General features: G+C 62.1%; 5 protein-coding genes across 6 annotated transcripts; 2 read left to right on the plus strand and 3 right to left on the minus strand.

Moving 5' to 3' along the window:
* Positions 1–320: 320 nt before the first annotated feature.
* Positions 321–3,189, minus strand: CHLRE_06g300300v5 (uncharacterized protein). Its single transcript, XM_001691231.2, has 4 exons — positions 2,963–3,189; positions 2,501–2,542; positions 1,756–2,262; positions 321–1,560 (listed from the first exon to the last, which is right to left on the minus strand). Exons 1-4 carry the CDS (start codon positions 3,048–3,050, stop codon positions 1,085–1,087), a joined length of 1,113 nt encoding a protein of 370 aa, XP_001691283.2. The 5' UTR covers positions 3,051–3,189; the 3' UTR covers positions 321–1,084.
* Positions 3,190–3,577: 388 nt separating this feature from the next.
* Positions 3,578–5,529, minus strand: CHLRE_06g300326v5 (uncharacterized protein). Its single transcript, XM_043063586.1, has 3 exons — positions 5,516–5,529; positions 5,392–5,420; positions 3,578–4,951 (listed from the first exon to the last, which is right to left on the minus strand). The coding sequence occupies exon 3, from the start codon at positions 4,780–4,782 to the stop codon at positions 4,471–4,473; it is 312 nt and encodes a 103-aa protein (XP_042924292.1). The 5' UTR covers positions 4,783–4,951; positions 5,392–5,420; positions 5,516–5,529; the 3' UTR covers positions 3,578–4,470.
* Positions 3,578–9,599, minus strand: CHLRE_06g300350v5 (uncharacterized protein). 2 transcript variants are annotated; one of them, XM_043063587.1, is made up of 8 exons: positions 9,343–9,599; positions 9,144–9,185; positions 8,060–8,104; positions 7,766–7,786; positions 7,379–7,438; positions 6,283–6,770; positions 5,940–6,095; positions 3,578–5,843 (listed from the first exon to the last, which is right to left on the minus strand). In XM_043063587.1, the coding sequence occupies exons 1-8, from the start codon at positions 9,536–9,538 to the stop codon at positions 5,670–5,672; spliced, it is 1,182 nt and encodes a 393-aa protein (XP_042924293.1). In that variant the 5' UTR covers positions 9,539–9,599; the 3' UTR covers positions 3,578–5,669. The 2 variants fall into 2 exon arrangements, with proteins under 2 accessions (XP_042924293.1, XP_042924294.1); XM_043063588.1 differs by having other exon boundaries at positions 5,584–5,843.
* A 140-nt stretch (positions 9,600–9,739) lies between these two features.
* Positions 9,740–12,214, plus strand: CHLRE_06g300400v5 (uncharacterized protein). Its single transcript, XM_043063589.1, has 5 exons — positions 9,740–10,258; positions 10,533–10,655; positions 10,764–10,849; positions 11,085–11,114; positions 11,268–12,214. The coding sequence occupies exons 1-5, from the start codon at positions 10,073–10,075 to the stop codon at positions 11,707–11,709; spliced, it is 867 nt and encodes a 288-aa protein (XP_042924295.1). The 5' UTR covers positions 9,740–10,072; the 3' UTR covers positions 11,710–12,214.
* Positions 12,215–12,309: 95 nt separating this feature from the next.
* CHLRE_06g300450v5 (uncharacterized protein) lies at positions 12,310–16,951 on the plus strand. Its single transcript, XM_043063590.1, has 11 exons — positions 12,310–12,941; positions 13,090–13,303; positions 13,471–13,675; positions 13,861–14,491; positions 14,684–14,848; positions 15,009–15,133; positions 15,227–15,372; positions 15,475–15,597; positions 15,705–15,790; positions 16,021–16,050; positions 16,193–16,951. Exons 1-11 carry the CDS (start codon positions 12,361–12,363, stop codon positions 16,632–16,634), a joined length of 2,748 nt encoding a protein of 915 aa, XP_042924296.1. The 5' UTR covers positions 12,310–12,360; the 3' UTR covers positions 16,635–16,951.
* The last annotated feature ends 22 nt before the right edge of the window (positions 16,952–16,973 follow it).

Here is a 16,973-nt window from a genome sequence, read left to right on the forward strand (position 1 = left end):
GCGGGAAAGGCCACATGGAGGAGGAGAGCGCAGCGCCGCCCAAGAAGCAGCGCAAGCGCGCAGGCTGAGGAGCCGGCTGGTGTCTAGGTAGCGGCCCGCGGTGGGGCTGGCAGGGCATGCGTAGCGGCATGACAAGTAGTGCGGCTGTTGACAACTGTGCTTCTGCTGTGGCATCGCGACTGCTAGACAGGCACCTGGTTTGGCTATGTGCCTGTGGAAACCGACCCCGGCTATGTCCGGGCGATGAGGTTGTTCGGCCCCAGACTGTGGAGGGGCTCAGCCCCTTTTCCCGTGACCGGGGAACACTTGTCCTCCGCCGCCTCGGGGGTTCATTACAGAAGGGAGCTTAAGCTCTGACCACTCTCACCGACAAACTTTCTCCACGAGTCAACTACAAACGGCTAGATGCTGCGGGATTATAAGGTCCGTGCCGAAATATCAAACACAATCTTTCTGCCTTCGCCTCCCCCATTTCTCCCACCTCCCGCCCCAGCCCTGCACCAATGCCGCCCTGCCTTTGACGGCCGCTGACGGACAAGACTACGAAGCGCCAGGGCAGTTCGTGTTCAACGTGACACACGCCGCTAACAATGGCTGCCCCCTCACCATCTTTGAGGTGCCACCCATCCACAACAGCGCCTGGCTGCGACAATCCAACCGTAATGTACAATAACAGTGCCATCAGGCTTGAAGTCAGACCCATGCCAAAACGACCCGCAAAGGTGACCCATGCCAATCCACCGCGACCGCTCCTATGTGTGCACGTCCTTGCATGCCTTGCGCTTGCAATCAAGTCCGCTGTTTTCCACGTTACATGTAGGGGTCGATTTGTTTCGCCCTCAGCCTCCGTCCAGGGCCTAGGTTCCGACCTAGCCCTTGAGTTCTGGCAAAACCGGCCAGCAACCTTCACCAAGTCACAGTCACTGCCAGTGGCTGGGCAGGTGCACAGCGCCGATGTTGAATATCTCAATCCGCGCCACCAGTACCGCTTCACTACGACCATCTTCCACACTGTTGCGTCTGTGCTGACCGATGGGTGCTGGTCCATCCCGGCACTTGGTCCGCCCAAGTACGGGTCAGGGGCTCAGCGGCGGCCACGCTTGGTAGTGCGCCGGGCCGCCTGATCAGCAGCCACCTGCTCCGGGTCCAGCGGGGCCACGCGTGCAGCCTGGAGCAGCTGCCACAGCGCGGGTGCCGTCGTGAAGACACCCACGCTGTTCTTGTGTCCGACGCTTCGCCGGCTGAGCTCCGCCGACTTGGCGACGTCCCCAGCCGCGGCAGCGACTGCGTCCGCCGCCAGGGCGTCAGCGCCTGGCGTCCACAGTGCATCGGGGTCTCGTTCGATTAGGGCCGGCGATGTGCTGCTGCTGCCGCTGCTTCTGCCGCTAGCGCTAGTGCCGGTGCTGTTGCCGCCGCCGCTGCCACTGTCGGTGCTGGGGTGGCTGGTGGCATCGTCCAGGTGATACACGATGCCGGTGTAGATGCCAGCTAGCAGCAGCGTGTCGCCGCCACTGACGCTGCTGCCGCTGAGCACCGCACCGCCGGAGCTGTTGGGCATTCCTGGAGTGAATATGGGCGCAGGCAGGCAGGCACGTGGGCGGATCCAGGTCAATAGGTGGTGTGCCAAGGCTGAAGCTAGAGAACAGTGGACACACAATCACAATGACATGGCACCTGACCGTTGATCGTCACATGCTACCACCTACCTCCGTACGGTACTTGTGGCCGCGAACTTGTCAACACCCACTCACGTACCTGTATTGGCGGATGCAATGCCCCGCAGTCCAGTGGCGCTGATCTTCGAGAGCACGCATGTGTCCACCGTCGGCACCTCGGCTGCCGTGGTCATGACTGGGCCTGCTGAGCCTGCTGCTGCCCCGCCTGCCCCACCTGGCGGCAGGCTTGCGTCGTCGGCCGCCAGCTCCTGGTTGACAGCCAGGGGGAACGACGCCACACCCAGCCACTCGCCCGGTAGCAGCGTCCACTGCCGCAGCCACAGGCCGGGGCCCCGGCGGCCGCGGAACACGGCCACGTCCAGGTCCGCCCGCGCCGCCACGAAGCGCAGCGCCGACCTAAACGCGCTGAGGTCGTGCAGGCAGGCGCCGCCCTCCTCGATGCAGTGCCGCGCCGTCAGGACAATGTTGCCCGTGCCGTCGCCGAACGTCGCGACGCGCACGGCGGTCCCTATGCTCGCGCCCGCGTGCATGACCCGGCTGACGCTGCCGAACACCGCAGGAAGGCCGCGCAGAGTTGCTGCGTCTCCTGCGGTAAATGGTGGGGGCGGGGTGGAGGGAGTCGGGTGCTTTCCGTGGGTGCAGCAGCATGGAGCGAGCGCGTGTCCCTGGGCAGCTCCCGCAGTCAATTGGCTAGCAACTGTGTCCCATTCTGCACTCATCACTGGTGACCTGGTTGCCATCGCCGCATGATGCTAAAGCTGGTGTTTTTGCTCAGGTCAAGCCGCCGGTGAGCACATTGATGTGCCATCCCAATGAAAACTCACCGACTCCTGCCGCACTCCCCACGCCCAGGCCAGCCGCCGAGGCTGCACGACATGAGAGCGGTACGAGTTGCACGTACGTCAAAGTGTGCAGACGCGACGCGCGGAAATGCGAAGCGCGCTTGCGTTACGCTGCCAATTATACCGTCTTGGTCCCGACGTGCGTGCATGCCGCTGCACGTCTCAGGCGCGCGACCTCTCCCAAACACCCCATGGACGCTTCCCAAGCCTCCCGCATACCGTAGCGCGAAACAACAACCCCAATATGCGTTTAGGATATTCATCTGTTGGTCGGTCAATCAGACACGCCCGGCTGTGCCCACAGCGGCGAAAGCAGACTCCCGCGACGGCAACACCCTCAGCTCCCAGTCGCAGAACCTTCCGCGTGCTCATGCGACTGATGCCTGTGGCCTACCTTTAAATACTAGGTAGGCCCCGCAGCATACATGCATAACAGGACCTCACCTTGCGCATGGATAATTTGGTCCGCCCTCGCGGGTCTGAGCCCAGCTTGCTGGAGGCCTGTATGGCTGGCATCCTTCAGGTCATCCATCGTAGCGTAGCCACCCTCCAATAGCAGGCGCAGGTCTGCGTCGGTGAACGTGCCAGCTCTTGCAGGCCCGAGCAGGCTCTCCAAAGCCGCCCGCAGGTTGACCAAAGCCATATCCTGGGACCCAAGTGCGTTATTATACAGGGATTTCTTGGACCCTTTCGGTGCAAGGTTGGGTATGAACAGTCGCGCGCTCCCATCCCCGGCGGTGCACGATTCGGGCTTTCGCGAAACCCTTTCCCCTGCAACGCCCCTCCCCCTGCTGCTTGGCGGGGGGGAGGGAAACCCTTCCCCCTGCACCCTCTCCCTGTGCAGCTATCAGATATTCAGATGGCTTGCTTATCACTGGCTTGCTCCGCCTGGCGCGTCGGCTAGGGACTCACGCAGTCCTAGAGACGTGCCGGTCGCGACCACGGGGTATACCCGTGCGCTGGGCCTTAGCTTTAACGGGACTATGCAGCTGTTGGGTCGGCATCATCGACGCGGGGGTAGCGGTTTACTGCATTCCTCCTTCCCACGTATCTGTGTTGGACTTATGGTCTTTACACTGTCCCCGTCTTGCACTACCTGCTCTAGCTAGAATGCGAATGGCGAGATTAACTCTCCCGCAACAAGCTGCTGCAGCAGTATGCAAAAAGGCGCCACATGTTATCCACAGGCGGAGCGGGCCGCAGAGCCGCCGCGGCAGCCGCTACAATACAATGCCACACATGCTGCCCCACCACTCACATGCCCGCAGCTCCCCCATTTCTCCCTACCTTTGCCCAATTCTCTCATTCGCAGCCCGACTCTGCAAGCAGCCCCACCAGCTTGCAAGATGAACGGCATCATGGTTGGAAAACCCATCAAACCCAGGAGCATTATTATGCAGTCGTGTGTTAACGCCACTCTGCAGCTAGCTTCAGTCCCTATCACCATCTCCCTGTTGACTACGCGACCTAGCCACTCCTTCCTGTAATACTGGTTTCTCTCTCTCCCAGCACAAATGCACCGTGTTTACAGCGTTATTCGCGCATTCTCGCCTTGAAGCGGCCATAACGCACACAGAAGAGTAAGGTGTGTATGTCCCACCCGGCCGCCCCGCCAGCTCATGTCTGCCCAGCAAGCAGAGCAAAACTGCCGCCGCCTGTCCGCCATATCGTACACAAATGCGCTACTACAGCATCTACACTCCCAACGAATGCCGTGGGGGTGCAGTGCCTTCAAAACGAATATCTCTCCAGCACATCCACACCCGATAAAAACACACAGACGCACGTGCATGGTGCAGCTACCCGCTCTGCGTTCTGTCATGGCGCCGTAAGATGCATTTTGACTTGCGTGTCGTTCGCATGCCAGCACTCATCTGTGTGCACACAGTCCGCTGGCAACAATACAAGCGTGTACACTATTACATCAGTTAATCTTGCGCATAACACTCGTGTCAGCTGCATGTCATCCAGGAGACTGCCGCCGCCATGGCCACCGCTATAACGTAGTGCACGGCCAGCGGCACCGGATCCGCCCAGAGGCCAGCCAGGCAGGCAGCCGCGTGCACAAAGATGGCGGCCAGAAGGCCACAGCCCCCCCTCCGCAATCCACACCAGGCCACGCCGCACCCACCGCGCCCGGGGCTGCTGCTGCTGCTGTTGCTGCTGCTGCTGCTGCCCCTGCAGCAGCCATCCAGCTGGCGCCCTGACTGCTCCAGCAGCAGCCCGCTGAACGCGAACAGGTGCACCTGCAGCATCGTGTCCATGATGATGCCACACCCCAGCAGCCACCACTGCAACCTACCAGTTGCGCGGCGCCCCGGTCTTACTACTCCACCAATAGCATGCACGGCGGCCCGCTGAAGGCATCCAGGAGGCCGGCCCGTTCCCTGACCGGCACCAGGACGACGGCCACCAGGTAGCAAGGGCCGACTCCTGTTGATTGGGGGCGTGCACTGGGATGTGAGCGCCACCACCGACAGCAGGCAGACGAGGACGCGCATGCATATCGGAGTGCTGGGTGCGTGACCGGCTGTCGAGCACTGGTGGCATTGGCATCACACCAGTGGTTGGAGGTGGTCGGCATCTATCCACCAACGTGCCGGCAGCCAACACATGAGCTCTGGTGCCCGATGTCTCATGCATGGCGAAACGTTGGACACCCCACAGGACACACCACCACAAGCCACACCGAGCAAGAACGTTACGTTCACAGTAGCCAGGCAGTCTACAACCGTGTCCCGATGTTGCCAACTGCAATCTGTACTGTCCGCATGTCACGATGACCCACAATAGCCCAGCGCCCAAGCATTTGTACTCCCCACCCCACCCTGTACACAGCACACAGCCCCAAGACATGGTGTCCAACTACTCACCCTTCTAGTCGCTCTTCTGATGCAAGCACCTACACGTGCGGGCAGTGGGAGCAATCAGCGTTGCCACATAAAATATGAAAACGATACAAGCCATCCCTCATCGGTTGTACCGCCCGTATCTCACCCCGAAACTACGAATAGAAAGGCAGCGACAGGGGCAGGGACGGGGCGGGGGTCCGGGCCTCCTCGGGCGGTTGAGCGAAGTCTGCAGCTCGCATCCATGAGCTGACCAGCTCCAGCTCCACCGACTCGTGCTCCTCTGGCGGCATGAAGGGCAGCTAGTACTCCTGCTGCTCCTGCAGCGCGGCCTCGCAACCAAACGCGGGGCTCAGGACCTGCTGCACGTGGCGCATGGTCCGCTGCTCCTCCTCGGGGATTTGGTGCAGCTGCAGGTTGAGGCCCGCCCGCAGGCTGCCCGCCGCCCGCAGGTGCTGCGCCTGCAAGTAGTACGCCTGCACAGTAGAGCATCCATGACACGCGGCGGTAGCGCATTGCTGTAAATGATATTGTTTTGAAATTTGAAAAGAATGTGTAAGCTATGTACCTACCTGTGTCGGCGTCAGATTCTCCCACACGAGCAAGTACTTGTTGCGTATCGTGTAGACGTTGTGCTTCCGGCCATCCGTCAGGTCCAAAAGCACCGGGCAGCGGCCCCAGGCATATGCCCCCAGCAGCTCCACGACCGCTTGGCGTTTGTGGGGTGCCTGTCAGTCCGGAAATCCGCATACAAGACTGTCTTTGCCCCAACGTACCTAACGCTTCATACGCACAAGTAAGTACCCTTCTACTCGCGGACCATTAGATGCACCCACACATCGTACGGCGGCCGGACACACCTGGATGGCAGCATGAATGCATAGTGGGAACTGCGCTCACCCATGCGGCGCTCACCTTAATGTTGAGCGCGTGCTCATAGATGATCCGAAGTTGGTGCACAAGACTCCGCTCCGTCAGGCCGTACGGGGCAACGCAGCCGTCAAAGCCGCCGGAGAAGGACTTCTCATCACATGTGAACCCCAAGAGCTTGCCCTTGCTGCGGGTATCATACATCTCAAAACCGCCCAGCTCGTCAAACACAACGCCGAGCTTCTTCAACTGCTGCTGGTGATGCTGCAGGAGCGCTGGCGTCATGGCATCCTCACTGCGGCCCTCCTGTTGCACAAAGCTGGCGCATTCAGGTGTGCCTTCCGGCACCTGCACCTCCTGCGGCGCCACCGCCTCGCCACGGACCTCCACCAGCTTGACACTCCTTACGAGGGTGTCCACGTCCTGGCTGCCCACTGAGGAGAAGGACTGAGGCTTGCGTGCACGCCGCTGCTTCGCCTCCATCTCAAGCCACATCTCCCGCATTGCCGCACGTACAAGTTCGCGCACCGACTCTGTCCAAGGCAGCATACAACAGCATTTGGTAGGGATACGTCAGCACGCACGAGCCTTCAATGAAAAGCACCCAAGCCCATGCGCACGCACTCAGACATGACGCTGGATGGCCTACTAGGGACGTTTCAAACGGCACGGTACGGCACGGTACATTCGCATGTAGAATATAATCCAGATCTTGGCAGCATTTGTACCCGCGGCTAACGCGGCCGTACGTGTCTGTGTTACATCGCCACCTATCCCTTATTAGCTGGGGTGGGGTCGTATGGGGGTGCGTTCAAGTATCCTTGGCACGGTCGGACACAACAGTCATCGGGCGGACCTACGCAATAGCAGAAAGTGGTTTGCAGGTACTGATTAAAGGCATCGACCACCCGAAAGACGAGTTTGCGGGCTGATGGAAGATGTCGCAGTCGAGATGCCTGATGAGCTTGAAACGCATATCGCCCGTACTTGAGTTATTGTTGATCTCTATTGTCTGTCATACAGGTCCTGAGAAGGCTTGACGCGACTTCGCCCTATGCAATACCAGTCTGTTTGGAGCGTGTATACGGAATAGTAACGCGTGCTCAGTCACCGCCCCCGACCCGTGGCCATGAACACTCACCGGCGCCTGCCTGCTCTGTGCTCCCCCCGGCGCTACCGAGCGTAGGGCTACCGGCTACGCCTGGAATGAGGGAGGGCGGCAAAGGTGGCACGCAGAGGTCGTCACCTGAAGGCAGCTGCAGTTGCTGTGACGCGCATCATTTGGGCTGTTGACACGACGACCAGCACAGTGACAGCAGAAATGACGTGCCCTTAGTCCCAAGCACTTGACCGGGTGTAGGCTGTCCCACCTGCCTGCCGGTCGCCCCTTGGCGCCACGCCTGGCACGCCGCTGGTGTTTCCATCAAGAACCCACCCGCCCCGATATGCGATGGCCCCACTCTATTGCCGCCGATTCCCAACAAACCGTGTGCCGAACCCCACCCTACGGCCTCGTGGAAATGCTCACCAGCAGCAGCCGGCAGCGAGCCTGCAGGGGCAGGCAGAACGGATCCCAGTGAGACTGCAGCTTCGCGGGCAACAACTACCCCAATACGGTTGGGTCCAGTAAGGACAGTCACCGGTCATTCGGGCAATCGGTTGCCATTGGGACCTGCGCAGCTGTTCCCACAGCGGCAGAGGTAGCTCCCCTCTGGCCAATGGCCAGCCTATGACTAAGCCGCCGCATGATGCTAAAGCTGGTGTTCTTGGTCAGTCAAGTCCCCGGTGAGCACCTTGATGTGCCATCCCCATGAAAACTCACCGACTCCTGCCGCACTAACCACGCCCAGGCCAGCCGCCGCCAAGGCTGCACGACATGAGAGCGGTCGGGGGACACACGGATACCACGAGTTGCACGTCGAAGTGTGCAGACGCGACGCGCAGAAACGCGAAGCGCGCTTGCGTTACGCTACCAATTATCAATGCGACATTACATGAAGGGACAGTCCGACCAAGCAAGGGTGCCCAGCACCCAGGTCAGGAGGGAACCATCTCCGGCCCAAAGGGAAACCGCCCTCCCCCCAGCTGGCTGCCGACCTTCACCAAACCGTGCATTGTTTCTGCGCAAAAAGCGTGTCTCAGCTGCTACACCGGCATAAGTCGAAGCCAAACCGAAGCCCGCCAGAGCCCCAAAACCGTGCAGCGAACCATGTAGCACCAGGAACATGCAGTCCCCGATACCCCGCGCAAGGAACGGATGCTGAGAGGGCACCGTGTCCCATCCCTCCAACTATGCCGTCAAGTGCAGCTGTCCACCCACCCACCCCTCCGAACCCCGGCGCAGCTGGTCGTCCCTACAAATGCAGCCCGCGTGCAAATGTGCAGCGAATGCCAGTATCCCAAATACTTGCACCCCCTACATGCAAACCCACGGGCACGGCCTGACCGAAGGGACGGCCAGCCCCCCAGCCACGCCTAGCCGAGGGGGGGGCTTTAGATCGTGAACACAACAATGAGCATCGATCATTAAGGGGCATTTGCACGGCCTCAGTCCATTCCCGTGAGACCACCGCGGGTAAGTTGTGGGCTGAGCCCCCTGAGCGAATGGTGTGCGGCACTGCCGTACGGTAATGCCACGAGCTCTTCAGTTGAAGGGGACGGCCCGGCACTGCGCCCGTCGTCCCGCCCACATTGGTGCCCAGTCACGTCCCTACAAGCTGAGAGCCACCACTCGCCCTGGTCACCACTGCTCAGACCACTGCTATTGAGGCAGATGGCCGCGATGGTCGGCGTACTGTGCCGCGCTCTTCGCGAATGTTCAAACACATACTTACTAAACCGCCGCGGGCCACAAGAGCTGGAGTCTTTGCTAAGGTCAAGTCTGGGCTATTACAGCACCAACTCACCGGGTCCTGTCGCGCTCCCCACGCCCAGGCCAGCCGCCACAGCTGCACAACGATCGGGGTCGTGCGGGTTTGAGTGCGAGGCGGACAAGAGCCGATTCAAACGCAACTCGGTCAGGGCGGAACATCGACGACCCCCCCCCCCGCGAATACCCAACCTCCTACTTTCTAGCTCCGGCCTCAGTGATTTCGTGTAGCGCACCTTGAATCGCAGCCTTCAGCGCTAACTGCTGCCGCAAAGTGAGGCCTTCCACTTTGTCCACCTCTAACAAGCTGAACGCGCCGCCCGCCTCTTCATGCTCGTAAAAGCCTTGCCCGGAAAGGGTTTCAACAATTGGCTGGATGGATGTTGAACTCTCTCCCACGACCGAAAGAAGGGCTTCGCGAACTGTCACCATAGCTACGAAACCATCTCCCCGTGTACTATTCTAAATATGCTTCATCAGCAGGGACACTCTGGCCAAGCGTCTGACAAGTCGGAAGCGCTTCCGGCCGGATTTCGCCTCCCCACCTCGACTCCATTCCCAGCGAATCCATTCCGCACCAGGTGTAGAAGTTCACCAGTGAACAATTTTCGCAAGTTTTTAGACCATCCATATGAATAATATGAGCGAAAAGCCTGTAGCTCAAGACCCGACCCCACAGCGCTGAGCATGTTGACTCGAGCCATTGCTTGGACGCTGTCTCCTGCGTCAATCGGCCCACGCCCTTGCCTGTGAGAGGCTTAGAACCAATATGATCAGCATATGGCCCTTGCTGGGCTCAGGGCCCGCCCACTCGTGCCTCTCGGCCCTTCGCTATCGCTGATCCCTGATGAGTAATGGAGCTCTTATGGGCCTTTCGCCCTTCTCTCCACCCAGTACAACGGCAGCGGTGCTGATGGCGTTTGCGCTTGCCGCCGTACATGGCAGGAGTTCCAGCAGCGGATCAGGATGAAACTGCTGCAGTGCCCGTGCTGCGCCACGGAGGTCGAGCCGCAGCTGGTGTTAACGATCTGGCAGCTCAACGACCCCAGCTCAACGCTACACGTCATGACCGCAAACGGCAGTGTAGAGGCGCCTAAGCCCGTCTACTGCTGGCGGGTCTGCAAGTTCGACCGGCGCGTGCACGTCTTGGAGGTGGGCTGGCTCCCCAGCTCCCCTGCCAATCAACCCAGAGGCGCGGTTTGACGACACGCTGATGGAGCTGACGCACACGTTGCGATCACGGGCGCTGTATCTGGCGAACGCATGGGCTGCTACATTAGAGCTTCCGCACATCAACAGCGGGATGCTGTCGCCGCCTGGCATCTTGTGGAACCTTGGGTCCGTGGCGATGGGGTTGGGGTTTCAAGAACAATTCAACCACTTACCGCGCGCATGCATCATTCTTACGTTCTGTGTCGCACCACAGGAGGCGGAGGCGGCTCGCAGCATCTCGCAGCGCGGGGTGATGCTTGTGGCGACTGCGCACGGCACCGACCTGCGCTCCATCATGGGCAACCCCGACCTCAACAGCCTAGTGGGAGGAATGCAGGTGGGCGTGCACTTCCAGGAAGACATGGGCACAAAAATGATCAACCCATGCCAGAAAGTGACCATTCTCTCAAACGCCCGCACCTTCTGCATTCTACCCATGCCACAGACTGTCATCCTGGGCGACGCGGCGGCTGGGGCCGCGCATGGCGGCGCCAAGACACGGACGGAGCGCCGCGGCGAGCCCACTTTCAGGTGCTTGCGTCCTTTCTTCGTTCCTGACCCAACTGCTTTTATCTGTAGGGCTGTGTTATGCGCTTTGCGTGCGGTGCGGTGCGGCGCTGTGTTCGGCACATGCACATCGGCGTTTATGCTGGCAGAGCGGGACGGTACAGCGCGTAGCGGTGGCCGGACAGCCGATCGAGTTGAGACGCAGCTACTGACACTGCTTTGCTTTGCCTCCCGTCTTGGACCGCCACGTGCCATTCAGGTGCCTCGTGGAGGTGCAAGGCCGCGGAATGTGAGTCTACCTGGCGTGAGGCACAGTCGCAATAAAATAGGATGGGTGGATGGACTGACTTGTGGCGACGGGCATGCATGCCCGCTCGCTTACGCTGCCTAGATAGCTTGGACTCATGTCTTCTGTGTGTGCGTGCGTTGCAACTACGTACAGGCTGCGGCTGCGTCCGGACGTGGCTGCCAGTGTAGATGCATTGCTGGGTGGTGATGACGCCCGCACCGGCGGCGGCCCTGGCGGCGGCGGCCGTGGCAGCCTGCCCAACGCAGCAGTGGGCTCCGGTGGCCACCGCCTGGTGTCGCCGGGAAGCCTGCTGCTGTGTGTGAACGGTGGAGACAGCGTCGGTGGCGGTAGTGGTGCAGCGGCAGTGGCGGAAGCAGCGGAAGCAGCAGGGCGGCAGCAGGAGCAGCGGCGGGTGCAGGAGGCGGAACGGCTGCTGCTGCCAGGGGGGCCTCCGCTGGAGCAGCTGCGCTGGAGCCGGCAGAAAGGAGCGGGGGCGCACGCATCAGAGCCGTGGACTGCTGGTGCAACAGACCCAGGACTGTGTGTGCGGCTGCTGCTGCCCACAGCGGATGCCACCTGGTCAGCAGCACACTAGCCGCGAAAGCAAGTGGCTGCATGCCCACGCACCCTTGCCATCAACATGTGCGTAACTTGTCCACAGCCTCAGGTTCCTTTTCTTTGATAATTCGAAGCTTCCTGTTGCTCACATGCACGTCGAGGTATATGCACGTCGAGGTATGTTGTTCATCGTTGAAGCGCGGCTTTGCGGGACCCGTGACGACGTTCAGGATCTCTGACTCTTGACCCGTGACGTTGTCTTGAGTAGTGTCCCTTATGCCGGCGCCCTGGCTCCGTTTAGCGCTTCGTAACTGCTGTCACAGAGTAAATGACAAAAGGCAAAGGCAAGGCGCTTAACAAGGATGAGCGTAGGGCCGTTGCGTTGGCCGTCAGGGGCATGCTGCGGTGTGCGCAACGGGCGCGTTCCACTGGCTGCGAGGATGCGAATGGCAATTTTTGTAGACTTTTGTCTGACGTGCGGTCTCACGTCCTAATGGACGGCAATCTGAGCTGCGCCTCCGACCGTAACTATTTCGCGAGCACGCTCAACGAATCCGGTGTCCTGCATGTGTTGGTGATGCATGGTGGACAACACGTTTGCCTGCCCGCCGAATACCGGCACTTGGACCCATCGGCGGTATACGAACCCCTGCTATGTGCCGAGACGCGCCCCCAGCGCATCGCGGCAATGCACGGCCAGTACAGCCAGCAACAGCAGCCGCCTGCGGCGCTCGGGGGCTTCGGCTCGGCAAGAGCTGCGGCGGCGCGGCCTCCAGTAGCAGCAGCTGCAGGCAAGGGCCGCACCGCCGCCGCCCCCTCGGCACCCCGGCATCACCAGCAGGTGACCAGGTGCCAGGCGCACCAGCAGCAGCAGGCGCTGGCCCCTCAGCTGCTGGTTGCAGCAGCCCCCGCCGCTGCCTATGCTGCAGAGCCGGCAGCAATCCAGCACGAGGCGCTACGGGTTTTCGGTGGCGGCAGTCAAGGCTACGGCGGCGGCGCTGGTGGCGGCGGGGGCGGCCTGCAGCTGTCAGCTCTGTTGGCGAGGCCGCTGCGGCTGCGCATCGGCCCCGACCACCGAGGGCGTGTGTCCTGGGACGACGGCACCGAGCCCAGCCTGCATCTGGAGGAAGCTGCAGCCGTGTACAGCCGAAGCAGCAGCAGGCTAGCTGGAGGCCGCGGTGGCTACGGCGGCGGCGGCGCGGTGGCGGCTGGCGCCGCCGCTGAGGGTCTCTGTGGCGAAGGGGACCTGCTGAAGATGCTTCCGGCCAGGTGGGTGTGTGTGCGTGTGTACGCGCGCGTTGTGCATGTGCCTCGCTGGGGCTGTGGAGATCGGTGCGTGATCATCTCAACAGCATCCGTGCATGTGCATGTTCCAATGTTGTCACGCTGCCGCCTGTGTGCGCGCGCATGTGCGCAGCCTGCGGAGTCATGTGCGAGACGCCGCCCGCCGTCACGGCAGCAGCGCAGCTGCTGGCGGCGCCTCCGCCTCCTCCGCCTCCCCCTCCTCATCCGCCTCCCGCTCCTCTTCCACCTGTTCCTGGCTGGTGGTGGACGTGGCGGTGGACGAGGGGCGGCCGGTGCAGGTGACCTTTGCGGACGGCACCAAGACACGGCTACCGGCGGGCGTGCAGGTGCGCATGTGGGCGTGGGCGTGGGCGTGGGCGTGGGCGTGGGGTTGCAGCACACGCTCCGTAGGTTTTGCTTGGGTTACAAGGCAACCGACGGCGCCGGCCGCTGTAATTGATGGCACACACACACACACACACACAAACACACACACACACACACATGCACGCAGGTGTCAATTGAGGAGGCGCTGCGGGTGCTGCATGGCTACGTCGCCCGGGCACGGGGGCAGCGGCAGCAGCAGCAGCAGCAACACCTGCAGTGGCTGGAGGCGCCTACAGGAGCGCTTGCCAATGACGGTAGCACGCATGGCGGTGGCAATGGTGGCGGAGCCGGGGACAGGAAGCATGGCGCGCCGCTGCGAGAAGACACAACAGGTACGCAACGAACGGGCGGATAGGTGCCGCACACGCACAGCAGATGCTTGACGGTGATGCAGCAGCGGGAGCATAAATTGCTCGATGCTGTGCCGGTGATGAACGGGCTCGGCGAAACTCCAAAATATCGGGATGACACTGAGTCTGCCCTCTCGTTCCCGTTTACACGCACCGCGCCGCCGCAGAGCACCTGCGGAAGCGCGCCCGGCTCTCGCGGCGCCCGCCGCCCGCGTTCGGTGGCGGCACCGGCCCCACCGCCACTAACGCAGCCGCCACCGTAGCCCCTGCGCGGCACTCGCACGGCATCGACCGCTTTACCACTGGCGGGTACCGCGGTGACGGCGGGGCGGAGGCTACGCACTGGCAGCAGGATGCCGAGGAGCTGAATGAGGAAGAGGAGGAGGAGGAGGAAGAAGAGGAGGAGGAGGAGGAGGAGGAGGAGGAGGAGGAGGAGGGGGAGGAGGAGGAGGACGGCGACTGGGTTGCGAGGGATGTCGAGGCGTACCAGCATGAGCCGGCGGCGCACCGTTATGGTGATGAAGAGGTCGATGCCTCCATGCGAGGGGAGGACGAGTATGGGGAGGACGAGTACGAGCAGGAGGAGGAGGACACAGAAACGCTGCGGCCACTGGCTGGTGGTGGCGGCCGCCGACTTGCAGGCGGCGCCGCCGGTGGCGGCGCTGCTGGCATTGGAGCGGTGTGGCGGTGGCAGGAGGCCGCCGGGGGGCAACTTGCAGCACTAGCGGCGGTGCCGGTGGGGCCGCCGCCGTTGTTTGGCAGTGACGGGCGCTGCTGCCCGCCCGGCACACTGCACAGGTGCGTGCGTGCGTGCGTGCGTGCGTGCGTGCGTGCGTGCGTGCGTGCGTGCATGGTCGCTCACCACGCACCTTGACCGACGCGCCGTTTCCGCCCGCCCCGCTTACTCACGGCCATGCACTTTCTTCCCAATCTGCTGCCTCTCATGCTGCCTCACGGATTAGTTTGCCTCTCGTCATTTCCCTACTGTAGGATCAGCGCCGTCCGCGAGCCTGGGTCGGGCGCGGTGGTGGGTCTGACATACCGCCTGGGCCGCCACGTGCCCGGAGTGGCGGCGGCGCTGGCGGACGTGCTGTCAGACCTGGCGGGCCGGGGCCGGGGGCGCGACGGCGAGCCCAATGCGGCGAGCATGGCAGGGTCAGTCCCTCTTCGGCTAACAAACTCTGAAGCACAGCGCACTGCTTGCCACCTCAATCCATCGTCCCCCAGCCTCGTCCATGCATGCCACGTATCGTACGCAAGCCACACACTGCTCCCACACCCGCTGTACCCCGCCTCCCCGCCCCGCCCCACACAGCTCGCTGCTGCTGCTTGGCCGCCCCGGCGCGGGCAAGACCACACTGCTCCGCGACATCGCCCGCTTCCTGGCGGACGACCTCGGGCTGAGCGTGGTGGTGGTGGACACAAGCAACGAGATTGCGGGTGCGTGAGTGGTTTAATGGGGCGGATAGGTGCATGAATGCAGCGCATGCAAGTGCGTTTGTTCAGGACGTTATTGTATGTGCACACATACAGGCGGTGACACCGTGCCGCACAGCTGCATCGGCAGCGCGCGGCGGCTCAAGGTGGGGCGGCGGGACCAGCTGCAGGCGGTCATGTTGGAGGCGGTGCAGAACCACGGGCCACAGGTGGTGGTGGTGGACGAGCTGGGCAGCAGGCAGGTGAGGCGGGTGGGCTGAGCGGTGGATGGGGTTGGGGGTTCAACTAGCTAGGGTTCGGCTACTTACCCAGGCATCATTCTTACGTTCTGTGTCGCACCACAGGAGGCGGAAGCGGCTCGCAGCATCTCGCAGCGCGGTGTGATGCTTGTGGCGACTGCGCACGGCACCGACCTGCGCTCCATCATGGGCAACCCCGACCTCAACAGCCTAGTGGGAGGAATGCAGGTGGGCGTGGGCTCCCAGGAAGACATGGGCACAAAAATGATCAATCCATGCCAGAAACTGACCATTCTCTCAACCGCCCGCTCCTACCGCATCAATCTATGCCACAGACTGTCATCCTGGGCGACGCAGCGGCGGGAGCCGCGCATGGCGGTGCCAAGACGCGGACGGAGCGCCGCGGCGAGCCCACTTTCAGGTGCTTGTTTACTTGCTTCGTTCCTGACGCAAGTGCTTTTATCTGCAGGGCTGTGTTATGTGCTTTGCGCGCGGTGCTGTGCTGTGTTCGGCACATGCACATCGGCGTTTATGCTGGCAGAGCTAGCGGGACGGTATAGCGGGTAGCGGTTGCCGGACGGCCGATCGAGTTGAGAGGCAGCTACTGACACTGCTTTGCTTTGCCTCCCGTCTTCGATCGCCACGTGCCAGGTGCCTCGTGGAGGTGCAAGGCCGCGGATTGTGAGTCTGGATGGCGTGAGGCACAATCGCAATAAAATAGGATGGGTGGATGGACTGACTTGTGTGTCCGCTCGCTTACGCTGTCTAGCTAGATAGCTTGGACTCATGTTTGTGTGTGTGCGTGTGTTGCAACAACATACAGGCTGCGGCTGCGTCCGGACGTGGCTGCCAGTGTAGATGCATTGCTGGGTGATGATGACGCCCGCACCGGCGGCGGCCCTGGCGGCGGCGGCGGCCGTAGCAGCCTGCCCAACGCAGCAGTGGGCTCCGGCGGCCACCGCCTGCTGTCACCGGGAAGCCTGCTGCTGTGTGTGAACGGTGGAGGCAGCATCGGTGGCCGTAATGGTGCAGCGGCAGTGGCGGCAGCGGACGCAGCAGGGCGGCAGCAGGAGCAGCGGCGGGTGCAGGAGGCGGAACGGCTGCTGCCGCCAGGGGGGCCGCCGCTGGAGCAGCTGCGCTGGAGCCGGCAGAAAGGAGCGGGGGCGCACGCAGCAGAGCCGTGGACTGCCGGTGCAACAGACCCAGGACTGTGTGTGCGGCTGCTGCTGCCCACAGCGGATGCCACCTGGTCAGCAGCACACTAGCCGCGAGAGCAATTGACTGCATGCCCACGCACCTTGGCATCATCTGTGGCGGCCTGCGCTGTGCGTGGCTGAATGAACGTCACGGTGTGGCAACCCGTGTCGTACATAGTTCATCGGAAATAATTGTCTCCGGCTTGGGTAGATGGTTTGCTGAATTGCTGGCTGTGCCAAATGCTTCCTTGTCATACTGCTGTGCTGGTGCGGTCGGTACAGACCGCTCCTCATTGCTAGCTACACAGGGTGCGGCGGGTAGGTGGACCTTGAGGTGGACCGTAGTTACCACTGCTTGCCATGATCCCGGTCGGTCCGTCGCTCAACATGGTCAACCGTGTGCGGGGG

Source organism: Chlamydomonas reinhardtii, chromosome 6 (assembly GCF_000002595.2).
Source record: "Chlamydomonas reinhardtii strain CC-503 cw92 mt+ chromosome 6, whole genome shotgun sequence".
In the NCBI taxonomy this organism is placed as follows: domain Eukaryota; kingdom Viridiplantae; phylum Chlorophyta; class Chlorophyceae; order Chlamydomonadales; family Chlamydomonadaceae; genus Chlamydomonas; species Chlamydomonas reinhardtii.

Bases quoted from the DNA above. Each gene is read 5' to 3' on its own strand.
- CHLRE_06g300300v5 (XM_001691231.2), bottom strand. From the start codon at position 3,050: ATGGATGACCTGAAGGATGCCAGCCATACAGGCCTCCAGCAAGCTGGG. The intron at 2,543-2,962 runs GTGAGGTCCTGT...CATGTCGTGCAG, and splicing joins CCAAATTATCCATGCGCAAG to CCTCGGCGGCTGGCCTGGGC. The intron at 1,561-1,755 runs GTACGTGAGTGG...TATTCACTCCAG, and splicing joins CATTGCATCCGCCAATACAG to GAATGCCCAACAGCTCCGGC.
- CHLRE_06g300326v5 (XM_043063586.1), bottom strand. From the start codon at position 4,782: ATGGACACGATGCTGCAGGTGCACCTGTTCGCGTTCAGCGGGCTGCTG.
- CHLRE_06g300350v5 (XM_043063587.1), bottom strand. From the start codon at position 9,538: ATGGTGACAGTTCGCGAAGCCCTTCTTTCGGTCGTGGGAGAGAGTTCA. The intron at 6,096-6,282 runs GTGAGCGCCGCA...CCGGACTGACAG, and splicing joins AGCACGCGCTCAACATTAAG to GCACCCCACAAACGCCAAGC. The intron at 5,844-5,939 runs GTAGGTACATAG...TCTACTGTGCAG, and splicing joins AGAATCTGACGCCGACACAG to GCGTACTACTTGCAGGCGCA.
- CHLRE_06g300400v5 (XM_043063589.1), top strand. From the start codon at position 10,073: ATGAAACTGCTGCAGTGCCCGTGCTGCGCCACGGAGGTCGAGCCGCAG. The intron at 10,259-10,532 runs GTGGGCTGGCTC...GTCGCACCACAG, and splicing joins GGCGCGTGCACGTCTTGGAG to GAGGCGGAGGCGGCTCGCAG. The intron at 10,656-10,763 runs GTGGGCGTGCAC...CCCATGCCACAG, and splicing joins GCCTAGTGGGAGGAATGCAG to ACTGTCATCCTGGGCGACGC.
- CHLRE_06g300450v5 (XM_043063590.1), top strand. From the start codon at position 12,361: ATGCACGGCCAGTACAGCCAGCAACAGCAGCCGCCTGCGGCGCTCGGG. The intron at 14,492-14,683 runs GTGCGTGCGTGC...TCCCTACTGTAG, and splicing joins CCGCCCGGCACACTGCACAG to GATCAGCGCCGTCCGCGAGC. The intron at 14,849-15,008 runs GTCAGTCCCTCT...CGCCCCACACAG, and splicing joins AATGCGGCGAGCATGGCAGG to CTCGCTGCTGCTGCTTGGCC.